At 37.9% G+C, this 22,146-nt stretch overlaps 1 protein-coding gene across 6 annotated transcripts in view; it reads left to right on the plus strand.

Annotated features, from left to right (window-relative positions):
- si:ch73-105b23.6 (fibrillin-3) overlaps positions 1–22,146 on the plus strand; it is a 32,817-nt gene that overhangs the window by 9,193 nt on the left and 1,478 nt on the right. The window contains exons 2-24 of one of the 6 annotated variants that reach the window (XM_058796568.1): positions 2,190–2,329; positions 3,979–4,034; positions 4,146–6,230; positions 6,366–6,488; positions 6,608–8,602; positions 9,036–9,169; positions 9,359–9,526; positions 9,898–10,077; positions 11,420–12,020; positions 12,136–12,285; positions 13,269–13,483; positions 13,573–13,648; positions 14,288–14,575; positions 16,096–16,332; positions 17,358–17,510; positions 17,669–17,847; positions 18,758–18,950; positions 19,044–19,163; positions 19,247–19,366; positions 19,546–19,566; positions 20,823–20,887; positions 20,985–21,177; positions 22,007–22,135. In XM_058796568.1, the coding sequence (XP_058652551.1) occupies positions 2,325–2,329; positions 3,979–4,034; positions 4,146–6,230; positions 6,366–6,488; positions 6,608–8,602; positions 9,036–9,169; positions 9,359–9,526; positions 9,898–10,077; positions 11,420–12,020; positions 12,136–12,285; positions 13,269–13,483; positions 13,573–13,648; positions 14,288–14,575; positions 16,096–16,332; positions 17,358–17,510; positions 17,669–17,847; positions 18,758–18,950; positions 19,044–19,163; positions 19,247–19,366; positions 19,546–19,566; positions 20,823–20,887; positions 20,985–21,177; positions 22,007–22,135 (7,486 nt within the window). In that variant the 5' untranslated portion in view covers positions 2,190–2,324. Of the gene's footprint in view, positions 1–2,189; positions 2,330–3,978; positions 4,035–4,145; positions 6,231–6,365; positions 6,489–6,607; positions 8,603–9,035; positions 9,170–9,358; positions 9,527–9,897; positions 10,078–11,419; positions 12,021–12,135; positions 12,286–13,268; positions 13,484–13,572; positions 13,649–14,287; positions 14,576–16,095; positions 16,333–17,357; positions 17,511–17,668; positions 17,848–18,757; positions 18,951–19,043; positions 19,164–19,246; positions 19,367–19,545; positions 19,567–20,822; positions 20,888–20,984; positions 21,178–22,006; positions 22,136–22,146 lie in introns of those variants that run through there. The other 5 variants (XM_058796572.1, XM_058796571.1, XM_058796574.1 and 2 more) reach the window with 5 other exon arrangements.

Genomic DNA, 22,146 nt, shown 5'->3' on the forward strand with positions numbered 1-22,146 from the left:
TTTTCATTTAAAATAAAATAAAATATTATTGTGTGAGAGATTAATATTTTATTTTAACAACTTCTTGTACTGAAACCAATATCTTGAGCACTAAAATTGTCTCAATGTAGATTTTAGTGAGCTTAATAGCTGGGTGTTTCTTCAACTAGGGGCACTTTTAGCCTTGTGAAGTTGAAAAAAAAAAACGTATTCAAAAGTCACGTAACAGTCTCGTAAGTTTAAATAATTTGTCTAGTTTTAAGGTCTGTAAGAGGACAAACTTAGATTACAAGAGAAATTGTTAATATTTCACATTTTTCCAACCTGCAATGAACAAATGTCATTTCCAACACATCTCAATATACAGCTGTTATTTTAAAATAGAATAACTTATGCCACTCAAGAATTGTTTAAGATCATTTTTGTAACTAGTTTTACCAGTTTTTCCACAATGTAAAATAATTATACATTTGTCAATGAGATAAATTAACTGCCCTGAGGACCAAATGCTGAACTGTACACCTGTCACACTCTGAAATTTAATATTGGTTTGGGTAAGAGCTTATTAGAAAATAAATAACTTCGAATTTTTATATTAAGCATGATCTCATAAATGTTGTGGATACATTTTTAATGTGTGATGAGAACTTTTCAATATTTTTAAAAAATGTGTGGTGATGGAAATGACAGGGTGTTTTTATGAAATGAATTAACGTGAATGTAGAGAAACAGCAGTGATATTTATTAGAAAAAGTCTTAAACTCATCACACTCATTAAACTCAATTCACAAAGTCATTAAACATATCAATTGTACTTTGTAACCATAAACTGCCTCTGTGGTGGAAATGACTGTGGTGGAAGTAACGTTTCTGTAGTTTTTTGTGAAAAAATGGAAGATAGCTTCACTGATTAGCTTTGAATGAATACTTAGCATTTCATGTATGCAAAACACTCTTATTTAACTTAAAATTTTTAGCTTTTTAAAAACACCCATGAAGGTACAGCATGTTTGGAAATGACGTAGAATAAATATATTAACTGATCAAGCAATATTTACCTTGATTTTTCTTCATATGTTGTTGATGAAAATTTAAATTTCTTCCATGTCCAACATGTGCTCTGATGTCACTGAACATTTGCATAGAAACCACCTAAACAATCTTTCACACCAACTTTTTAAAGGGACGTTACAGTGTTGTAGTGGTAATGACACCAATACTGTGCGACAGCTATATTTTGTATAAAATGTAACATTGATAGTGGTCTCACATTAAATACTATAATGTATTTTAACTCATTTACCAGTGCTTAATTCAGGTACATTAATAGTTACCAGATAAGTCATATTTTTAAACTGTATTTTTATTGTTGAAGTTTAAAAGTCTGGGTGTGCGACAAGGAGAAAACAGTGATTTTGAAACCTATAAGGAGATTGAAAAGTATGAAAAAATCATAATAGAAAGGTAGTAAAAAGTTTTTAAGGTGGTTTTATTGTTAGTTTGACAAAGAAAGAGGAATTTGTCCAAAATTATATGTATTTTTAAAAATATGACCAAAGAACATAAAAGTGCCCATAGTCTAAGAATCACCCAGCTATGTTTACCCTATATTATAATATTTCATGTATGTTATATGTGCAGCAGCAGTAATTCTTACATGCTCACAGCAGCATGTTGTGGATGTATTGGCAGCAAGTATCTACTTGCACTGCCGCAGCAGCAGCGCATCAAATCTATTCCATCAAGACTAAACACATTAACACTGGCATGTACATTACCATACCAATCCCTCTGAGAGTTGTCAAGAATCATAATTAAATTATAAGAAAGCATCTAACATAGGGCCATATAGAAATACATTTCCAGTATATCATGCAAATTGAACCAAATACTTTGAATTGTATGTTTGTGATGCGTATCCACCAGAGGGCTGTCATGGGCCATTAAGCTATAAATCAAAGGCTGATTTGTAGACCCAGTCCATACCTTGTAATAATAATCTAGTATTTGTGTATGAGGTAAAGGTACTCTCAACACAAAACACTGACTATTGAATGCTGCACTTTATTGCCAGAGGCAAGTTAAAGCCCAATGGGAGTAGAACACTTAATAGGAGTGAGAAACATGATCATAGGAATATCTGGGTGTTGCCTATTATGCTGGTTTAGGATGTCTCAGGTGCTGAGATGGGTCATTATGCTTTGTACCAGGAAGGACAAAGTGTTGTAACTTGGGCAGAAGAGTCCATAGAGAAGGGAAGTCGCACACCTTCCGAATCCTGAGAAGGACCCACTCGCTCTGTTTACTAATGTCCAACTTATAGGACAACCAGCCGTCTGTGAGATATGCTGTAAGTACTGATTTAAATGGATCATTTTGTTTGTCAGGTTCCTTTAAAGTAAAAGTGGAAAATGTTAGATTGTTTCTGTAAAAGTGTTAAGTGTTAAATCTGTCTAATAAGAGCTATAGGTTATCGCTCATGATTTATTTTCAGATCACAAATACAGAATTGAGCAAATAACAGTTTACTCTGATCATATGAGTTCCAGATTATACACATGAGCTATTATATTCAGAATGTGTATGTTTTGAATACTGAGAAAATTCAGTTTGGTATATAGATATGGACAGACTAGCAGGATTTTAGAAAATACTTTATATTACATTACATAACAATTGTCTCAAATTTGTTTTAATGGGTAATTTTAGTCGTAACACAATTCAAATCTGTAATGCTAAATAGACCTTTTGGGTAATGATGATCAGCCATGTTGTGATGTTGAGAAGGATGTTCTTTCGAGTAAGTTCTTAGTATGCTAGAGACACGTCTTGATGTAATTTGATTCTGATGCACCACATGGATTTCTATACAGTAGATTCCATCAGACAATGACTGAATCTGACCCACACGGAAGTCAAACTTTCAGCATGTAATACAGTCAGAGATCAGGGATTATTGTCATCATTTTTCCCATTCAGGACATCTTCCATGTTGACTTCAGTTACCAAACTTGAGAAACTCTTTGTTTCACACTATCTTTTTTTTTTTAGAAGTCTATAGAAGTCTTTATTTGAAATAGAACATTACAATTATTCACAATTAACTTCAGAGAGCTATGATAATGAGAAATGCTATCATCTTGAAATTTACTTTGTGGATATTAGAGATGACAAAATGGTAGTACAAATGACTTCTTCAAGAGCAGTCTTAGCAGTTTCTAACAAAGTTATTTTTCTGTGGAATGAGCATGTCCATCCCTTTTTGAGCCCACAAATTGAGGCTTAGAAAAAAGTAATCGCAATAAACTGGTTCATCTTGATAGATGTAACTCTATAGATGTAAAGATATGCACGCATATAAGTAACCGCTAGAAATTCACCTAATTACTCACACCAAGAAGTTTTCTTCCCATTTAGGGAGTCATAATAAAAAAAAAGTGGTGCCATGTTAATGACATGTTAAAAAAAAAAGAATTGAAAAGAAATTATATCTTCACCCTGAGCTCTGAGGTGGCTCTGGGTTGCCTCCAAATTCTGCTACAGTTTATCAAAAAAGGCTTCTAGAACATGTTTCCTTCGACACACCATTTCCATAGTGTCAGAGCAGAAGTTAAAAAGATGGAGCTTTGATGCGAAAATAATTAAATTCAACAAAACAGGCTGAAGCTCCTATTCTTTTAGTCATTTTGTTTCAGTTAAGCCCAGAAAACTGCTAAATTAAGCAATCATCATGGACACAATTAAAATTTGCAGTATGTTGCTTTTGCTTTTTCTGAGGAAACTTTTTTGGATCAAATCAAATGTGAGCAAATCAATGACTCAACTGGTCACTTGCCACAGCCTAAAGTCATTAACTTAATAGGGAGTAGAGTCAGTGCAGCTGCTAAAGCTTCAAAAGTACATAAGGCCTACACAGAAAATCAACTACTGAAACACCAGCATTAGTGTTGAATTTTGTTCTTTTTTGTGACTTCATATTTTGTTGACTTTCTCTTGCAGGAGTCTGCTGCTCTATCTGCTTTGCCTGTGTTTTATGCTCAGGGACACATCTGCACGTGAGTAGCATGGTCAAGATCAGAATCCTCTACTTTTGATCAACTCACAGTTACAGAATACAGTCACTTATTGCCAGACTTACCTACCTCTTATATATTCTGTCTACACAGTTGCGGATCTTAGTGACTGTGCAGCTGCAGGGGACATATGCCATGCCAACGCAGATTGCTTCAAAAAACGTGATGATAAGTTTGTATGCATGTGCCGAATGGGGTACAGGGGCTCTGGAGTGCAATGTCAGGACATTGATGAGTGTACAACTGGTCTTCACAGCTGCCATGAAAAAGCAGTCTGCAGTAACACTCTAGGCAGTTTCACCTGTTCATGCCAAAATGGTTATTTTGGTGATGGTTTCCAATGCCAAGATATCAATGAATGTCAAACTGATAATGGTGGATGCCATGTTAATGCGCTTTGCACCAACAGAGATGGAGGAAGAGACTGCAGTTGCAAGTCTGGTTTCACTGGAAATGGATTTCAGTGCGATGATGATAATGAGTGTGCAAGACCGGGAATCTGCCACTGGAACGCCACTTGCACCAACAACCCTGGCTCCTACATGTGCACATGCAACACTGGCTACAAAGGCAATGGAAATTATCTCTGCCTAGACATTGATGAGTGCTCAGAGACTCCTGGTGTGTGCTCTGCTTTCTTTGGGTACAAAGGTTGCAAGAACCAGCCAGGAAGCTACACCTGCCTCTGCAACAGTGGCTACCAAAGCAACGGACAGACATGTGAGGACATCAATGAATGTGAAATCAACTTCTGCAGCTCATTTGCTGAATGTACAAACTTGCCAGGCTCATTTCGTTGTACTTGTCCCGATGGATTTGTGGGGAATGGCTTGGCGTGCGTAGACATTAATGAGTGTGACAGAAAGAACAACTGTGACCCCAACGCAATATGTACCAATTTGCTAGGAAGCTATCAATGCTCTTGCCGTCCAGGGTTCCTAGGCACAGGTTCAAAGTGTACTGACATTAACGAATGTGCCAGCAATAACATATGCCCAGCAAACTCTGCATGTGTCAACACGGCAGGTTCATTCTTCTGTGACTGTGGTCGAGGCTACAGCTTTAATCAAACCCAGTGTATGGATGTGGATGAATGTGCCACAGGACATTGCAGTGCTTACGCCTCTTGTGAAAACTTACCTGGTTCATTCATCTGCGCATGTGTAGCTGGTTTCGAAGGTAATGGGTTAATATGCGTGGATGTGGATGAGTGTGCCACAGAAAAGCGGTGCCATGTTAATGCACACTGTATTAATGTACCAGGGAAATACAACTGCAGTTGTATGGTGGGATACACAGGGGATGGTGTGTCGCAGTGCACAGATGTGGACGAGTGTCTTGTTGATAATGGTGGCTGCAGAAACAGAGCAACATGTCTCAACAGTAAGGGGTCTTTCTCTTGCGTTTGCCCTTCGGGCTTTCAGCTAATCAATCGTACCACCTGCCAGGACATAGATGAATGCCAGCTACCTAAAAAGGTTTGTGGCATCAATGAGCAGTGCTCAAACATGGAAGGGTCATATTTATGCGAGTGTAAAACAGGCTTCAGTCGAATCACTGATTATTTAGACTGCTCTGATATTGATGAATGTGAACAGCAGAAACCTTGTCACCAGAATGCCACATGCTTGAATTTAGCAGGCTCCTTTTCATGCACCTGCAATCATGGCTTCTCAGGAAATGGCATTGCATGTGAGGATATAAATGAATGTTCAATTATGGGTATGTGCCATCTACATGCCAACTGCTACAATTATCCTGGTGACTTTGTGTGTATATGTCACCAGGGTTTTACAGGAGATGGTTCTACCTGTACAGACGTGGATGAATGTGCCCTTTCAAATAATACTTGCCCAGACATCTCTGTATGTGTCAATTCCCCTGGAGCATATGTCTGTTCTTGTCTGAATGGCACAGTAGCATACAACAACACTTGTGTTCTCCCTAGTCGTGAATGTGATCCTGCCTGCCATCCACACGGACTGTGTCATCCTTCACCTTCAGAGTATCAGTGTGTGTGTGATGTGGGATTCAAAGGGGATGGACTCACTTGCTCAGACATCGATGAATGTGAAGAGAATGTGTGCCCAAAGAAAGAGACACAATGTGTCAATAACCCAGGATCCTTTGATTGCATTTGCAAAGTGGGTTACACTCTTAGCAGAACAGAATGCATAGGTATGTGCAATAAACTTGCAGTTATAAAAACACATTTATATTTACATAAGCCAAGTTCCTGGATTCAGTTAGCCAGGGAATGGTAGTATTCTTTCAATCTTTTCTTCTCATATTACTCTTTTTCCAACCTTTCAGATGTTGATGAATGTGAATCTGGAGTCAATAACTGCAGCAAGTTTGCACAGTGTGTCAACACAATTGGCAGTCATCTGTGTTCCTGTCTCAACGGCTTCACTGGGGATGGAAAAAACTGCTCTGGTAGGTTTTTCTTCCATTTCTAAATTAATTTTTGCACCTCTTTGCTTGCTTGAGGACTCTCTTCTCAGTCTTTTAGGGATTTTTTTTCCTGACCCTGTCCCATTTTGGATGACTTATAGACATTAATGAGTGCCAATCCCAACATGGAGGATGCCACCCAGCTGCCAGATGCACTAACTCCCCTGGCTCCTACAACTGTACCTGTCCCTTTGGCATGACCGGATCTGGGTTTGATTGCCAAGATGTGGACGAGTGTAATGAAAACTCAACTTTACCCCATAACTGCAGCCTTCTTGCCATGTGCAACAACACAGAGGGATCCTACCTTTGCAAGTGCATGAAAGGATACCAAGGAAATGGGTTTACTTGTGAGGATGTGGATGAGTGCTTGTCACCCTCAATCTGTGAGAACAACATGACCTGCCAAAACTTTCCTGGAACATATACATGCACATGCACCCTTGGTCTAGTCTATGGTTTGGGTACCTGTGTGAATGAGAGGGACTGTAAGAATGTAACCAATGCGTGCAACACCCATGCTGAGTGCAAAAACATCCGTGGGTCAAACTATTGCTCCTGCATTGAAGGGTTTCTTGGGAATGGTAGAAACTGTCGGGATGTAGATGAATGTGCACAAACAGGAGCTTGCCCACAGTTCTCAAACTGTTTCAATACAGAAGGGTCCTTTCATTGTGACTGCTGGGAAGGTTACCAGTACAACGGGACACACTGTGAAGACATAAATGAGTGCAGTGTAGGAACCTTCACTTGCCCTGACAACAGCACCTGCCACAATAAAGACGGAGGGTATAATTGTTCATGTAATAGTGGTTTCCTTTACTCTAACAACTCTCTGTGTTTGGATGTTGATGAATGTGCCACAGGGAAAGCACAGTGCCCAAATGCCTCCAACTGCCAAAACACAGCAGGACGGTATTTCTGTAAATGTTGGGATGGGTATGCAGGCAATCAGACAGTCTGTGAGGATGTTGATGAATGCCTCAACAATTTTACATGTTCAGACCACAGTGTCTGTGTCAACACTGAAGGTTCATTTCTGTGCCTTTGTGATCATGGATTTTCCTCTAATGGGACCAGTAGTACCCAATGTGAGGATATAGATGAGTGCTCACACCCAGAGTTTGGCTCACTCTGCACTAACGGGACATGCATTAACACAATTGGCTCATTCTACTGTGCTTGTGACAAAGGATTCTGGAGCAATGGCACTAGGTGTCTTGACATAGATGAGTGTGAAAAGAATGAATCCATATGTCAACCTCACTCTACATGTGTCAATAACCCTGGGTCTTATGAATGTAACTGCAACCTGGGTTACGTTCTTAACAGAACCGAGTGTCAAGACATTGATGAATGCCTTGCAAATAGCAGTCCCTGCACTGCCAACGCTGTATGTGTAAATACAGCAGGGTCTTTCCAGTGTCCATGCGCAACTGGTTTTGAAGCCCAGGGCCGAAGATGTACAGACATAGATGAATGCCTTTTGAACAGAATTTGCCGTCCCGATCAGGTATGCATCAATAAACCCGGATCATACCAGTGCTCTTGTCCACCAGGAAATCATGAGGAAAATGGTACCTGCATCGACAATAACGAATGTGCAAATAACTCTACCTGCCACCCCATGGCAAGATGTTGGAACACAGTGGGCTCTTTTACATGCCAGTGTCGCTTAGGTTACACTGGAAATGGGACGCACTGTAAAGACATTGATGAGTGTTCCAAGTCACCCTTACGTTGTCACAAGTCAAGCCTATGCATCAATACCCCTGGATCTTATGTATGTGTATGTGCACCAGGTCTTATTGCACTAGGGTCTCTTTGTGTGGATCTAGACGAATGCCAGTCCAATAGGGGTGGATGCCATCCTGCTGCCACATGCTACAACTCTGCAGGTGGTTTTCAGTGCCAGTGTGGCAATGGATGGGATGCTTCAACCAGAAATGGGCATGGAATGGATGGATGCATAGACCGGAATGAGTGTGACTCTCCTGATGTGTGTTATGGCAACAGAATATGCACCAATTTCATTGGATCTTACAGCTGTGCCTGCTCTACCAGAGACACCCACTGCCCACAGCTGCCGCCAATGGGTGGGGTATTATATTACAGTCATGAATTTCTATATAAATATTTTTAGAAATCTATAAATCTATAGAAATGTATATATTTCTATATAAAATAATACCTCTGTATTTATTTTTTCTCATTCTCTCTGTCCCTTTGTCTCTCTCCCTGACTTTTGGCACTTTGGTGCTAAAATACTTTTTCATTTGGTGCAAGTAAATGATGCACACTCACATGACTTGAGATTCCAGTCATATCATAAACTTAATGAACTTAAACTTAATCTTACCAAACTTATTTTCCAGACAGAGAATGCCAACCTGTTATGTTGTGTATGGTCAACCTAATCACACAAGTTTTTTTTTTGTGACCAGATGGTGTAGTCAGCAGTGGCTAAATGCCCATGCTAACCAGCCAAACCTTGACCCCATGGGGTGCATTTTGTATATATTTTCACAGAAAGTGACCTGTATCCATTTGGAGAGGAAGCAGGTGATGCTGGGTTGCCAAAGACAGAGGCAGATGGAAATTCTCCATACATCGCTCCTCCTGCAGGCTTTCCATTCATGGGCAAAATATATGAGCGACTGTTTGTAAGCATGCACAATTAACTGTTCACATTTCAATATCCATTTAGTGGTGAGCAGGGTAATATATCTGAAATTAACAAACTAATATACCATATATAGCTTTTATGGGAAACACAGTGGCTACTTACAGTTAGGCTTACCTCTGTTCACATTTTAAAGGTTAACAGTTTCTTGATATATGAACATTCTCAGTTTTCAGATAACGGCTTGGTGCAGTTCCAGTCGGTCAGTGAGAATGAGAAACCATTGCTCCCTGCTCCATTCGCAGAGGGTTTCAATGGTAATGAGGGCCAGCCAATGCTGGCTGCGTTCTGGGACGATGCTGACCTTACACTTGGGGATGGAAAACTGCTATACCAGGTTAGCATTGCAATAAATGGCTATGCTTCTACTGTGATGTTTTTAATTTTTTATTTTACTGTTAATAATGTAAAAAAAATATGATTTTGGCTGTTGAAATTCTGTGAGTTGTTGACCTGGTTATGTGGGTGCTGTGCCAGTAATAAAATTACCCAACAAAAATTTTTCAAACAAACGGTGTAAACAAATGATGCGCATATTGACATTAATTAATGCATATTGAAGAAAATAATTTAATATTAATTTAACATTTAACCATTTTTAAGTTTCACTTAAGAAAAACTTTCCCTTTTTTGTAGAACTAGAACTATATATTTTTGTAGAAATTACCTTGAAGGAAATCTTGAACATTCTCCCTTTCTGTCCAACAGGAATACAGTCTGCTCAATGTATCTGACATCTACGCTGAGGCAATATTTCAACGAACAGCACAAGATGTTAGCAAATTTGAGACTCAAAGGGGCAAACCCCCCTTTTCCCCCTCCTGGATACTGAAAATCACATGGGATCATGTTTTGCCTGTGTCGTATCAAAAGATCAACTTCTCTGAGGTGAGTGTTAGATGAATGAATACACACAAAAGGAACTACAGCAACAGTAGCTATAATCAAGAATGTTTGCCACTGCCATATTATTAATATTGCTCATAATTAGAGTTAGTGATTTGAACAAACTAAACCAAAGCAGTCAACTTTAGCATGTAACTAATCCAATACATGGATGATGAATGACACACAAATAACATGGCTTGTTGAGGAGTGAAAGGGAAAGTGAAGTGAAATGTAGCGACCCATGCTCGGAACCCATGTGCACTTAGCCCATCCAAGTGCGCACACACATGCACGCACACACACACACACACACGCACACACACACGCCTGGGGAGCAGTTGGGGGTTCGGTGCCTTGCTCAAGGGTCTCACCTCAGTCATGGTATTGAAGGTGGAGAGAGCGCTGGTTATTCATTATTTTAGAGAGGTGTGCCATTATTTTTGAGGTGTGCAAATAAGAGAGGTTATTATTTTTCTAAGCCTTTTACTTTTGCCTGGAAGATGATAATATTGGTGAAAAATCCATAAATTACATTAAAGTACATTATAGTTCACCCAAAAATAAAAATTCTGTCATTAATTACTCACCCTCATGTTGTTCCAAATCCATAAGACCTTCGTTCATCTTCGGAACACAAATTAAGATATTTTTGATGAAATCCAAGAGTTTTCTGACACTACATATACAGCAATGTAACTACCACGTTCAAGGCCCCAAAAGGTAGTAAGGACAACTATCCATTTAAAGTTACCATATCGAAGGGCCAGAATATCAAAGAGATTTAGGGGCAGACTCTTATGACTTCTTGGGCCAATAACAAGCCTTAATATTCACAGAACACACAGGCAAGCACAACTAGCAACATTCTACCAACCAAGCACATATGAGTTTAAAATGACATTGCAAGGCAAATGAGGAAATGGAAAAGCACAGTACAGTACATAAACGTTGCAAAGTTATTTCGGTCAATAGTGAAAAAAAATTTGGGATTATGGTCTCATCTTACACAATATGAAAGCTACATCCTTTCTCTCACTAGTTCCTGATATGGGTAGTAAATTTATGGACTTGGTGTAGTGTTGCTGTCCCCACCCAAACCCCCTCTCTCTGTCCTAGTTTATATTGTTAGAAAAAACCTGGGAATTGTTTTTTGCAATGACTAAGAGGCTGTTCATGCAGGATGCATTCTTGTTTTCAAGAACAGCTACACAGAATGGAACAAACCATGGGGTTCTTAAGACAGATATTTCAAAGTTAAAATACTTTCATCCTGGCAAGTAGGTCCTATTTTAAAGTTCTTTAAATGTTTATCTTATAATAATCATCCTAACATCCTCCACAGACCAACACCTTCCAGTGCATTCTGACCACAGATGGACTACGTTCATTTGCTCTGCTCCGCTACAGTGACATGAACTGGGGTCCAGGACAGAGGACCGATCATAATGCTCTTATAGGCTACACTGATGGCAAGAGCAACTTTCACAATGAGATTCCAAAGCCACCAGACAACCTGTTTGGCCCAGGAGGGCGTTATCGTCCCCAGACTGCCATGGGTAACACAGGCAAACTGGGGCAGCTGGTGTATGACCTCACAGGCTCTTCTGAAGCCAGCTCGGATCCTCAGAGGCATTGCCAGGTATGGGCCTTCAGTGAGCCAGATCCTAAAGAATGGGCATTAGGACTGGCACCATGTCCCTGCATTCGTGTTCAAGCGCAGGAGGACCTGGCTTTTAGCCTTGACACTCTCCCATCAGAACAGATGGCACAAGTGAGGGATCTGAGAGCTCTTAGGTGGGGTGGCAGCAGGGGCCGTGTCTTTCAGTCTGTCCTGTATAATAAACAAAAAACAGGAAAGAGATGTGTATATGATCCAGAGGGCCCCCTGCTGGCTGGATACAGTGAACGGTACTTTACTGAGGACAAGATGCAACAACATATAGGTAAAGCCATTTCAAATATAATTTCTTCTTATGAAGTTTTGGCTTTGTAAGTTGAACCTGTAATCGTGTTACCTGATCATTGATTTGACTTTTTTCATGCTGTCTTTGTTACTAGACAAGGATCTTTTACCCTTCCAGTGGTGCTGTGTTCAGTCTTCTCTGTGTGACATTTACTTGGCAAAGAGACCACTTGACCGGTGCCAAGGGTACAGTTGGAACAGCTCTGACAGCAGTATACCTGGGAACCGGGGAGCACCAGGCATTGGTAAGAGCTCTAGACCTCATCAACTCGCTTATGTATGACTACCAGGGGTATAAATATTTGCTCTGGAGATGATTCGATTTCATTAGGGTTCCTGACTTACGCAACGCATCAAGAAATCTGAAATTTGGTCACAATTTGGTGGCATCTACAATTATTTTCAAATTGTGGAGCACAGCACTTAAACTAGATTTGGGATCTGAGTTTGATGGATTAAACATCTGAAAGTATGTCAAGAATTGTACTTTGGATAAGAAATTAAATGTAATACATTGAGTATTGTAGTAAATTATTATTCTGGGTGCACAGATATTCAATTTTAGCTCATACCAATAAGCCGATAATTATTGTCACGTTATGGTCAGTAAATGATATATGAGTTAAAATGTTACAGTACTGTAAACATTTTTTTTTTTTTTAAATTGTAAATAAAACAAAGATTATTGGAGTACATTTTACAAAAAAGTACTATTTTAGTCTTTCTACTTCACAATTTCACATTTACTTCAGGATGTTACTTACCATTTCTTCATAATTGTTTATGAAATTTACTAGCAATTTCTGAGTAAAGTAAATCCTACACTAAATACATAAAATTAAAAATAAAACCTTGATAACTTAAATCGATCATTTTAAATGCTACATGCATCTAACACTATATGTTCAGTATGAAATATAGATATTCATTTTGAGCTTTGCTAAAGATTATATTTATTATTTAAAGATTAAGTGTGTTAGATGACAGCAAAGGTAATATAAATGTAAATACAGGGCAAATGAGTATGCATGACTGATATGGTTCCTGTATATTGTGCATCATTATTACATAATTACGTAATCTATGCATTGTATTTTCTTTGTCAGTTTCGATCACTTTTACAGCCCTTATGACTACTGCTTGACTGAATATAAAAAATAAATAATTGAAGCTCATATTGACAAAAAAATATCTTTAAAGAGTCTCTGTTGAACTCTTTTTCATCCAGGCATGGTATACGGTAGTCTCCACTTTATTACCTTTGACGGGAGTGAGTATACCTTCAAAGGTTTGGGGGAGTACGTTATAGTCCGTCTCTCCTCCAGCACGGGATCAAACATCTTCACCCTGCATGGACAAACAGAAGTTCTAGTGGTCAACGGGCAGCCCAAACCTGTGCCTGCTCTGGTACGATTAGCCGCCTTCTATCAGGGTGCTGGGAAGGTGAGTCTGACATTTCAGATTACATATAGATCTACGTGCATAAATGCGTGTGTCCACAATGTAAAGGCTGTAAAATGATTTCTCGAAAGGTGGAGTGGCGATGTGCTGAATCTGGGGATGGACTTAATGTCTTGGTTAATGATGAGGCCATTCCTGTGACTGTTGGTAAGAAGCATTTCAAGGTTTTCACATGCTGAATCAAAGAAATAATAATGCTGTCCTTCTATTTACAACACTAATCAGAGACAAAATTCTCTGTTTTCCATATTTTAGAATTATAATCATACTTATGAAGTAACACTAATGTACATATGGCATACCATAAGCATCCAGGGATGCATTTTAAATAGTTTTGAAGGTGTTTTCATGTTTCCTTGCTCTTGTGAAGTGCTTTTCCCACATTATCCGACACAACTTATCCATTAAAGTGTTAGTTTTATAAAGAATTTCATATCATTCATAGAAAATCACCTTTGACTGGTTATAGATAAATGATAAATAAATACTTAACAGACCTAAAAAAGGCATAACGTGGCTGTGTCCGAAGTTGTATACTCTCTAAGTAGGTAATCCTTCCCTGTGGCCTCATGAGATAGTATCCACTTTTTGTCAGTCAGATGTGCGCTTCAGAATCTCGCGGAAATAGTACGTCATCTTGGCATTTCAGCAAATGTTTTATGAATACTATGAATTCGGACATACTGCTCCTTTCATATGCTGTTATTTTTTGCCTGCCATATAGTAGGGATTTGTGGTGCAGCTCCTGTTTTAGATTTAACTGAGTGCTCTCTGCTCTTCTGACAGGAGCGATGCATGTAAATGAGCAGGGCTTTGCGGTGCGCTGTACCTCTGTGAGCCGCTGCGCAGTGGTGTACGGCGAGGGCCTGTACGTGCTTGTGTGGAGAGGCAATGCTGGGAGGCTCAGCGCTCTGGTGGAGGTCCCACAGAGGTTCTATAACCGTACACTGGGTTTGCTGGGACACTGGAGCTCCAACAGAACCGATGTTTTCCTGCTCTCCAATGGCCGTATGGTGCCTTCTCTAAATAACAACGTCCCCTCTGAACAGAGTCTGCTTCCCTTCGGACAGTCATGTGCGTGAACTCTTCAGCTGGATTCAGTATTTATGAGAAAATGTTAAATATTTTAGAAACTGCAACCCTTGTGGAAAAATAAGTGCGCTTAATTGTGTTAAAATGTGCACCTGTAGTTTAGGCTATCTTAAAAGTATATTTTAAAAAACAGTACTTGCAGATAATAGGCTATAATATTAAAGAAATAAAGGGCCACTTAAGTTTACTTGAAGACAGACACTTTCATGACACTTAGGCCTGGTTTCACAGACAGGGTTTAGACTAAGCCAGGATTAGGCCATAGTTCAATTAGGACATTTAAGTAATTTTTATGAACGTGCCTTCGAAAAAAACATCACTGGTGTCCATCTTGACACAAAACAAAGGCATTGATATATTTTAAGATCAATCAGTGTAAGTTTCTTTCAGTTGAAACAGCTCAGACTTACATTTTAGTCTGGGACTAGGTTTAAGCCTTGCCTTGTCTCTGAAACTGGGGGATAAGAACACTTAAAAAGTGCACTTTGTAAAAATGTCAAATTAAAAGTTTTACTTTAAAGTACATTTTAAGTCATTATGTTTTAATAATATTTAAAGTACACATTTTGATGTGTTGGCTAACACGCTAAAGGACGTGTGAAGTACTTGATTAGCCTATCATTTTAACTGTAGTGTTATTTCATATTGCATTCAAAGTTAAAATATAAAAAATGTACTAAAAATTGCAACTTCTTCATTACAAATGTAGGCTATTTAAATACATGACATACAAGTTGCAAAAGAAATTACATTTTATATTTTAGGTTACCATAAATGTTTGTCAGTACATTCAGCAGTACATTATAACCATATTTCAAAGATAATAGAAGTAATTATGAAATTATATATACAGATGATCCTAAGCCCTTCTTGTGGGTCAGAAAAGGCACGCTTAAGATCAACTAATTGCATTTATTATCAATTTAAACTATAATACACTTTCATTTAATTGTAAATAACATGCAGTTTGCATTTCAGTAGGTCTATATTATTTCCTTAATAAGTGCTCTTTTTTAAAAGTATCCTTACATGTACTTCTTTTTCACAAGGGTATGCATTTATTATTATTATGAACTGGCATTCATCCATTTTTAATATTGTGTACCACGGATCAAATAGTATAGAATAAATATGAACAGGATTCCTGTTAGAATCATCATGTTAGAACCAGTCCTATAATGGAATCCTGTAAGAATCGAATGAGTTCCTATGGATAAACTTATGCACAATATTTTGGACTATTTTTTACTGTATTATACTGAAATAATATGTTGCTGCTGGACAGTTTAAAGAAATCAAATGTGTTTTTATAGGTATTTTTTATTTTTGTTTAAGGAGTTTCTGTTTTGTTCTATGTTGAAATACTAAGAAAATTCATATTAGGATCCTTCAGAACTGTCTCTGAATTATAGGGGAAAAAGGAATACTGTATATATTCCTTTAAGATTTCATTGTTGGTCACTGTACTTATAGTTTCTTCCTTGTCTGATTGTTTTCCACAGGGGCTGTTCCTGCTCCAGAGAGTCTTCTGTTGTCAGAGCCTCCTAGTGCTCCATTCAATCCCATCATGACAGAGCAACTGATGTCCTCAGTGAGCCCAGATGTGCTGGCCAAACACAGTCAGACCTGCCAGGGCAGCATGCAGTGTGTGCATGACATCCTGGCCACAGGAAACATTATCCTCGGCCAGGATGTTCAGAAAGACCAGCAGCAGTTTCAGAGCCGAACGCAAATTTACGGTTAGCTGGTCATCTACAGCAACTGACCTTCATCTAAAGCACAAAAATATATTAGCCTAAACTAAAAACTTTACTAAACTAAAAAATGTGGTTGGCAAGATGTTTTGATGTTTTTGAAAGAAGTCTCTTATAATCACCAAGGCTGCATTTATTTGATCAAAAATACAGTAAAAACAGTAACATGTAACAGTTACAGTAACAGTAACTGTTTTCTAGTTGAATATATTTAAAAATGTAATTTATTTATGTGTTGCAATGTTGAATTTTAAGCATCATTACTCCAGTCTTCAGAGTCACATAATCCTCCAAAAATCATTCTAATATGCTGATTTGCTCAAGAAACATTTCTAATTATTATTAATGTGCAAACAATTGTGCAGCTTTTTTTTTTGTCAAAACCACAATATATATATATATATATATATATATATATATACACACACACACACACACACACACATATTCTTGATGAATAGAACTTTCAAAAGAACAGAACGTATTTGAAATAGAATTGTTTTAGATTTCATACATTATAAGTATATTTACTCCCAGTTTTAATGAATATAATGCAAAAGTACTGTATCAATTTCTTTAAAAAAATTATAATAATTCTTACTAACCCCAAACTTTTGTCTTTTTTGGTACTGTTTTATGCTTATCACTTGGGAAAGAAAAATCAAAAAGGAAATGTAATGTCAGTTGTTACTAATTAGATTAAATGGAGAACCAACTGCATCTTAAATTACGCTCCTGAAAAAAGACTCGTGTTCAGAAGACACCTTAACAGTATTTCAAGCTGTGCTCAGATTATTTGCACAGTATATTACAGCACCAAAGAAATCTCAGTTTGAACTCAAACATTTCTTTTTAAATTCTTCTAATATATGTTTTACAATTGTGAGTGATAAAACTTTCCTCTTGTTAGTCACAATAATTGTTCATTTATTCTTTCACTCATTCATACATTCATTCACTCACTGTCTAGGGCATTTTAATGACTCTCTCCCTTTGCTTGTGTTCAACAGGAAACCTGCCGCCCATTGTGACAGAGCCATTTGTTATCAGGTGTAAAGTCAACAGTACAGTTAGAGTTCAGTTCAAGGCCCAGGATCCAAACAGAGACCCAATCACCTTCTCCATTGCTTTACCGCGCTTTCCACGCGTCACCATCGGCAGCGGTATGATTTATTGCAAAGCATACTTTTTATAAACTTATCCTGCTTACAAAGTAATACACACATATCATGTAACTAACTCTAATGCCTGCAAAACTAATGCCATGCATGCGCTACATTTTGGTGCATCAATACTTCATTGGTTTATTTGCGTTCTGAAGGTGATGGTATCTTCACGTGGACCCCTTCTGGTATTCAGCCAGTCAATCTGACAGTTCAAGTGAGCGATCAAACATCCAGCTCCGTGATCACCCCTGTTCTGCAGCTCTGTAACTGTATGAATGGAGGAAGCTGCCAGTACGACAGCGTGGTTGAGAACCATCTGCAGGGAAAGTTTCAGGTAAACATGCAGAGAAACTTTAGATTTAAATTGGGTGTGATGATACCACCGGTTGGGAGCAAAAATACAGTAAAAACAGTAATACTGTGAAATATTATTACAATTTTAAATAATTGTTTTCTGTTTGAATATATTTTAAAATGTAATTTATCCGAGTGATGCAATGTTGAATTGTGTCACATGATCCTTCAGAAATCAATAATGCGGTGCTGTTCAAGAAACATTTCTTTTTGTTATCATCAATGTTGAAAACCCTTGTGGTGCTTAAAATTGATGTACATCAGGAATTCTTGATGAATATAAATGTTAAAAAAGAACAGTGTTCATTTGAAATAGAAATATTTTCAACATTATAAATGTCTCATTTGTTTGTGCAATTTAATGCATGCTTGCTGAATAAAATTATTAATTTCTTTGAAAAAGTGTAATGACCCAAAACTTTTAACTGTTGTTTATATCTTGAAAAATCAAAAACTGATTGATTAATTAATTAATTAATTAATTAGTATAGTGCAAAATATTTGCCAAAAAATGTATAAAGTCAGTTTTATTTTATTTTATTTTACCTACAGCTTTATTTAGAGTGTACAAGTCACCACACTGTAAAAAGTGCTAAGTTGACTTAACTTAAAAAAATCGAGGAAACACATTGCCTCAAAATTTTTAAGTAAATGATAATTAAAAAATAAGTTAAGTGAATTGTCAAGTTCACTTAACTTTTTTTTTTTTAATTATTATTTACTTAATAATTTTGAGGCAACGGGTTTCCTCAATTTTTTAAAGTTAAGTCAGTTTAGCACTTTTTACAGTGCAGGTGAATTCTAAGTTAATCAGTTGAGTTGTGTACAGTGGTGTTCTGTAATGCTTCCTAAACATAGACAAACGTGTTTTTCTGTGTGTCTACATCTAGATTGTGGGATGTCTTTGTCCACTGGGTTTCAGTGGCAAGTACTGTGATAACAGAGTAGATGTGTGTAAAGGCAAACCCTGTTTTCCTGGTGTGGAATGCATAAGACAGAAAGAAGGAGACCTGTTCACGTGTGGACCGTGCCCTCCTCCGACTGTATACCAGGGCAAACAAGGATACAAGTGCTTTGAAAATGGTGAGTAGTTATTTAAAAGGCACACTTATTTTGCTATTCTTCATTGCAACAGCTTCAAATGAGAAACCAAGTTTGTCTAACCGTGTCTCACAGACTTCTGCCTCCCTCCGTTCCCCTTCCCCTGTCATGAGATGGCAGACTGCACCAGCACCGGCTACAACTACACATGTAAATGTAAGCGTGGCTACAGAGGTGACGGAAAACAGTGTGAAGGTATGCCACAACAATGAACATGCTTACAGTCACTCTCTGAGCCACGCTTGCAGTCAGTCACGCATGCTTTATTTCACCCACAGATATTAATGAGTGTCTGGACCCCTCGGCCTGTCCCAATGCCAAGTTTGAATGTGTGAACATGCCGGGATCGGTGCGCTGCTCATGCCGTTATCAGAAGACCAGAGATACCGACGGCTGTGGTAAGTGGTTTTAATTTCACAACTGATCAACATGACTTTAACTTTGTACACAGGTAACGGATTGAAGATAACAAGATTTTGAATCTTTAAATCAGTTAAACCAATTGCTTCATTACATGATTGACTCTTTTAGTTTATTTTTTCTTTTGTTTCACTTTTGTTTTATTTTACTTTTTTAGGTGACTCTGCTAATCCTACAGGTGAGGCTGTGTTTATTTATTTACTTTTATTAATATAGGTTTCATTAGAGAGTGATTTGAAAAAAGAAAGAAAGAAAGAAAAAGAAGGGGTGATATTTGAATGTCATTATTGAATCTTTAATGATTAATGCCTTCATATTAATGGTTTATCACTTTTTACCAATAGCTGGTGATGTTACCAAATTGATGGGTTGTGGTCAGTGTGAGGTTTGGTGTCAGTATGTCAAAGCTTTGCAGAGATATAAAACCTCAGATGCAGTTTGACTTCGTGCCATCAAATTGTTGATGCGGTAAATGAAAAATATTTAATCTATCAACTTGAATTCTGAAGATGATCCGAGGCAAATTTGGTGAAAATCGGACCAATGGTCTAGAAGGAGTTTTCAGCATAAATCAAAATGTCAGACAGGAAGTTCAGCCGATTATGCCATAATTGATATTGATGTTCTCAACATGAAGGAGTCATGAAATGTTAAGAAATGTGTTTTTATAAATTTCATTATAATTTTTGACCACATACCAAGTTTCGTAGCGATACGCCAGTGCATTTGGAAAATATGGCATTTTTTTGTCAAAATTCAAACTGGCAGATGCCCAAAATGGCTGCCATGCAAAGAGACCAGTCTAGTGATTTTTTTGGCCAAACCTTTCAGAAGTTATAAGCAAAAATATCTCCAGACCACTAGATGGCTCTGTGCAGGCAATGCTAAAGCATTGCAGAGATATAGTCTCACATCCACTTTGGTGAGCTCTTTGACAAATTCATTCACACGTTACTCGGAAACAGGAGAAGTATGAAAAAGTAGGTTTTTTGAACATTTTAAAAATGGTTGAAAAAATTTTATGATGAAAAATTCAGGAATCAGAGGAAACAAATATTTTGTTTCTAGCCTTTTATGGTTCAAAAGTTATTAGCACAAACATGAGTCCAAATTTGGACAAGTGGTGTCGCTAGAGGGTTTGAATTAGAGAGTCCAAATTTGGTGTGGTTCAAGTTCAGACTGTCCACTCTGTGCCAAATTTCACAATATGATTCTATGGGCTGCCATAGACTTACAGAGCGGAAGAAGAAGAAGAAGAAGAAGAAGAAGAAGAAGAAAAAAGAACACCTTTGGTGCTTGGCCCCTAAAAATTAACAACCTGAAGGGGGATATCAAAAGCAGAGTGAGGGAAAACTGCCCCATATCTTCCCCTGCAAACCGCACCCTAGGTTTCATATTTTAAGAGAGACCAACAAAAATGTATTTTTTCTTTAGGATGGAATATTTTTAACGTGTCCATGGGCTGGGGAAATCAGGCATCAGCACCGGAACTGAGTAAGGTCAGTGCATATATCTGAGATGTGAAAATGTCAGATAAATTCAAACATGGCATGTCATTAACACTACAGCTCACATTAATTTCTGCATTCTCTGCAGCTGGAGGAGATCCTGTCAATGGGTTTTCAGAACAAGTTCTACAATGCCAGTGCTATAGCTCCCGATTCAGCATCAGCAGGCGGGCAGAATGAGTACAGGATCAATGTGTCCAGTGATACGCCGCACTGGTATGTCATGGACTACCTGACCCGAGTCAGTCAGTACTACGGCATCCGTTCAGCCTCTGTGGACGGTAAGAACATACTAAAACATTTGATTTTCATTTTTTACATGACTCTGTGTAATGCTTGGTTTTGACTGGCCAATCACTGCTTTTTCAAAAGTGAGTGTGATCAAATCTGATATTAAGACCTACAGTCGTTATATTAATTTAATTTGTCTGTTTTTTCTCTGCCAATGAAAACTTTTCGAAACAAAACCAGCTGCTGCATGTGATAGTAGAGCAGCTGAATGAATCAGTGTTCTTGAATAAATCAGTATTTGTGAGCATATTGTTTGAGTGAATGAAGAAAATTAGACATTTTGTTCTTGAATGAATCAGTGTTTTTGAATGAATCATTGAGTGAATGACTCAATGATTCACTCGTGAAGAAAATTACATATTTCGTACCTGAATAAAACAGTGTTTTTGAACAAATCATTGAATGAATGGTTCAATAACTTACTCATAAAGAAAATCACTTTATTTGTTCCTGAATGCAACAGTGATTTTGAACAAATCCTTGAGTGATTAAGTCAATGACTCACTAATAAAAACAGTCACTTGTCGCCACCTACTGGTGTAAAATGTAACCTGCAGTAAGACTCAATGAAACATCTCCACCACTAACACACACACTGACAGTCTATCTGGAACACAGAAATCAAACGGTATAAACAGTGAAAGCAAACAGTGCTGTTGTACTGAATATCAGCCCTCTTGAAGCACTATTCAACCAATTATATTTTGGTACTGCAATTAACGTACATATAAGATATTAACCTCTAATTCCACTGTGCTCATGAGTTCTTAAGTTCTACTCCTTGTCTTTAGACTTTGTATTCCTTGTTTTTTTTTTTAGACCTTGATGAATGTACGACAAAAGAGGCTCCATGTTCAAAATCAGCCCAGTGTGTCAACACCTATGGGGGCTACAGGTGTGTGTGCAATGGCACTGATCTAAAGGAGGAATCACAGTCATGCATTTTTGGTAAGAGCATC

The sequence above is a fragment of the Onychostoma macrolepis genome, chromosome 13 (assembly GCF_012432095.1).
Source record: "Onychostoma macrolepis isolate SWU-2019 chromosome 13, ASM1243209v1, whole genome shotgun sequence".
Lineage (NCBI taxonomy): Eukaryota > Metazoa > Chordata > Actinopteri > Cypriniformes > Cyprinidae > Onychostoma > Onychostoma macrolepis.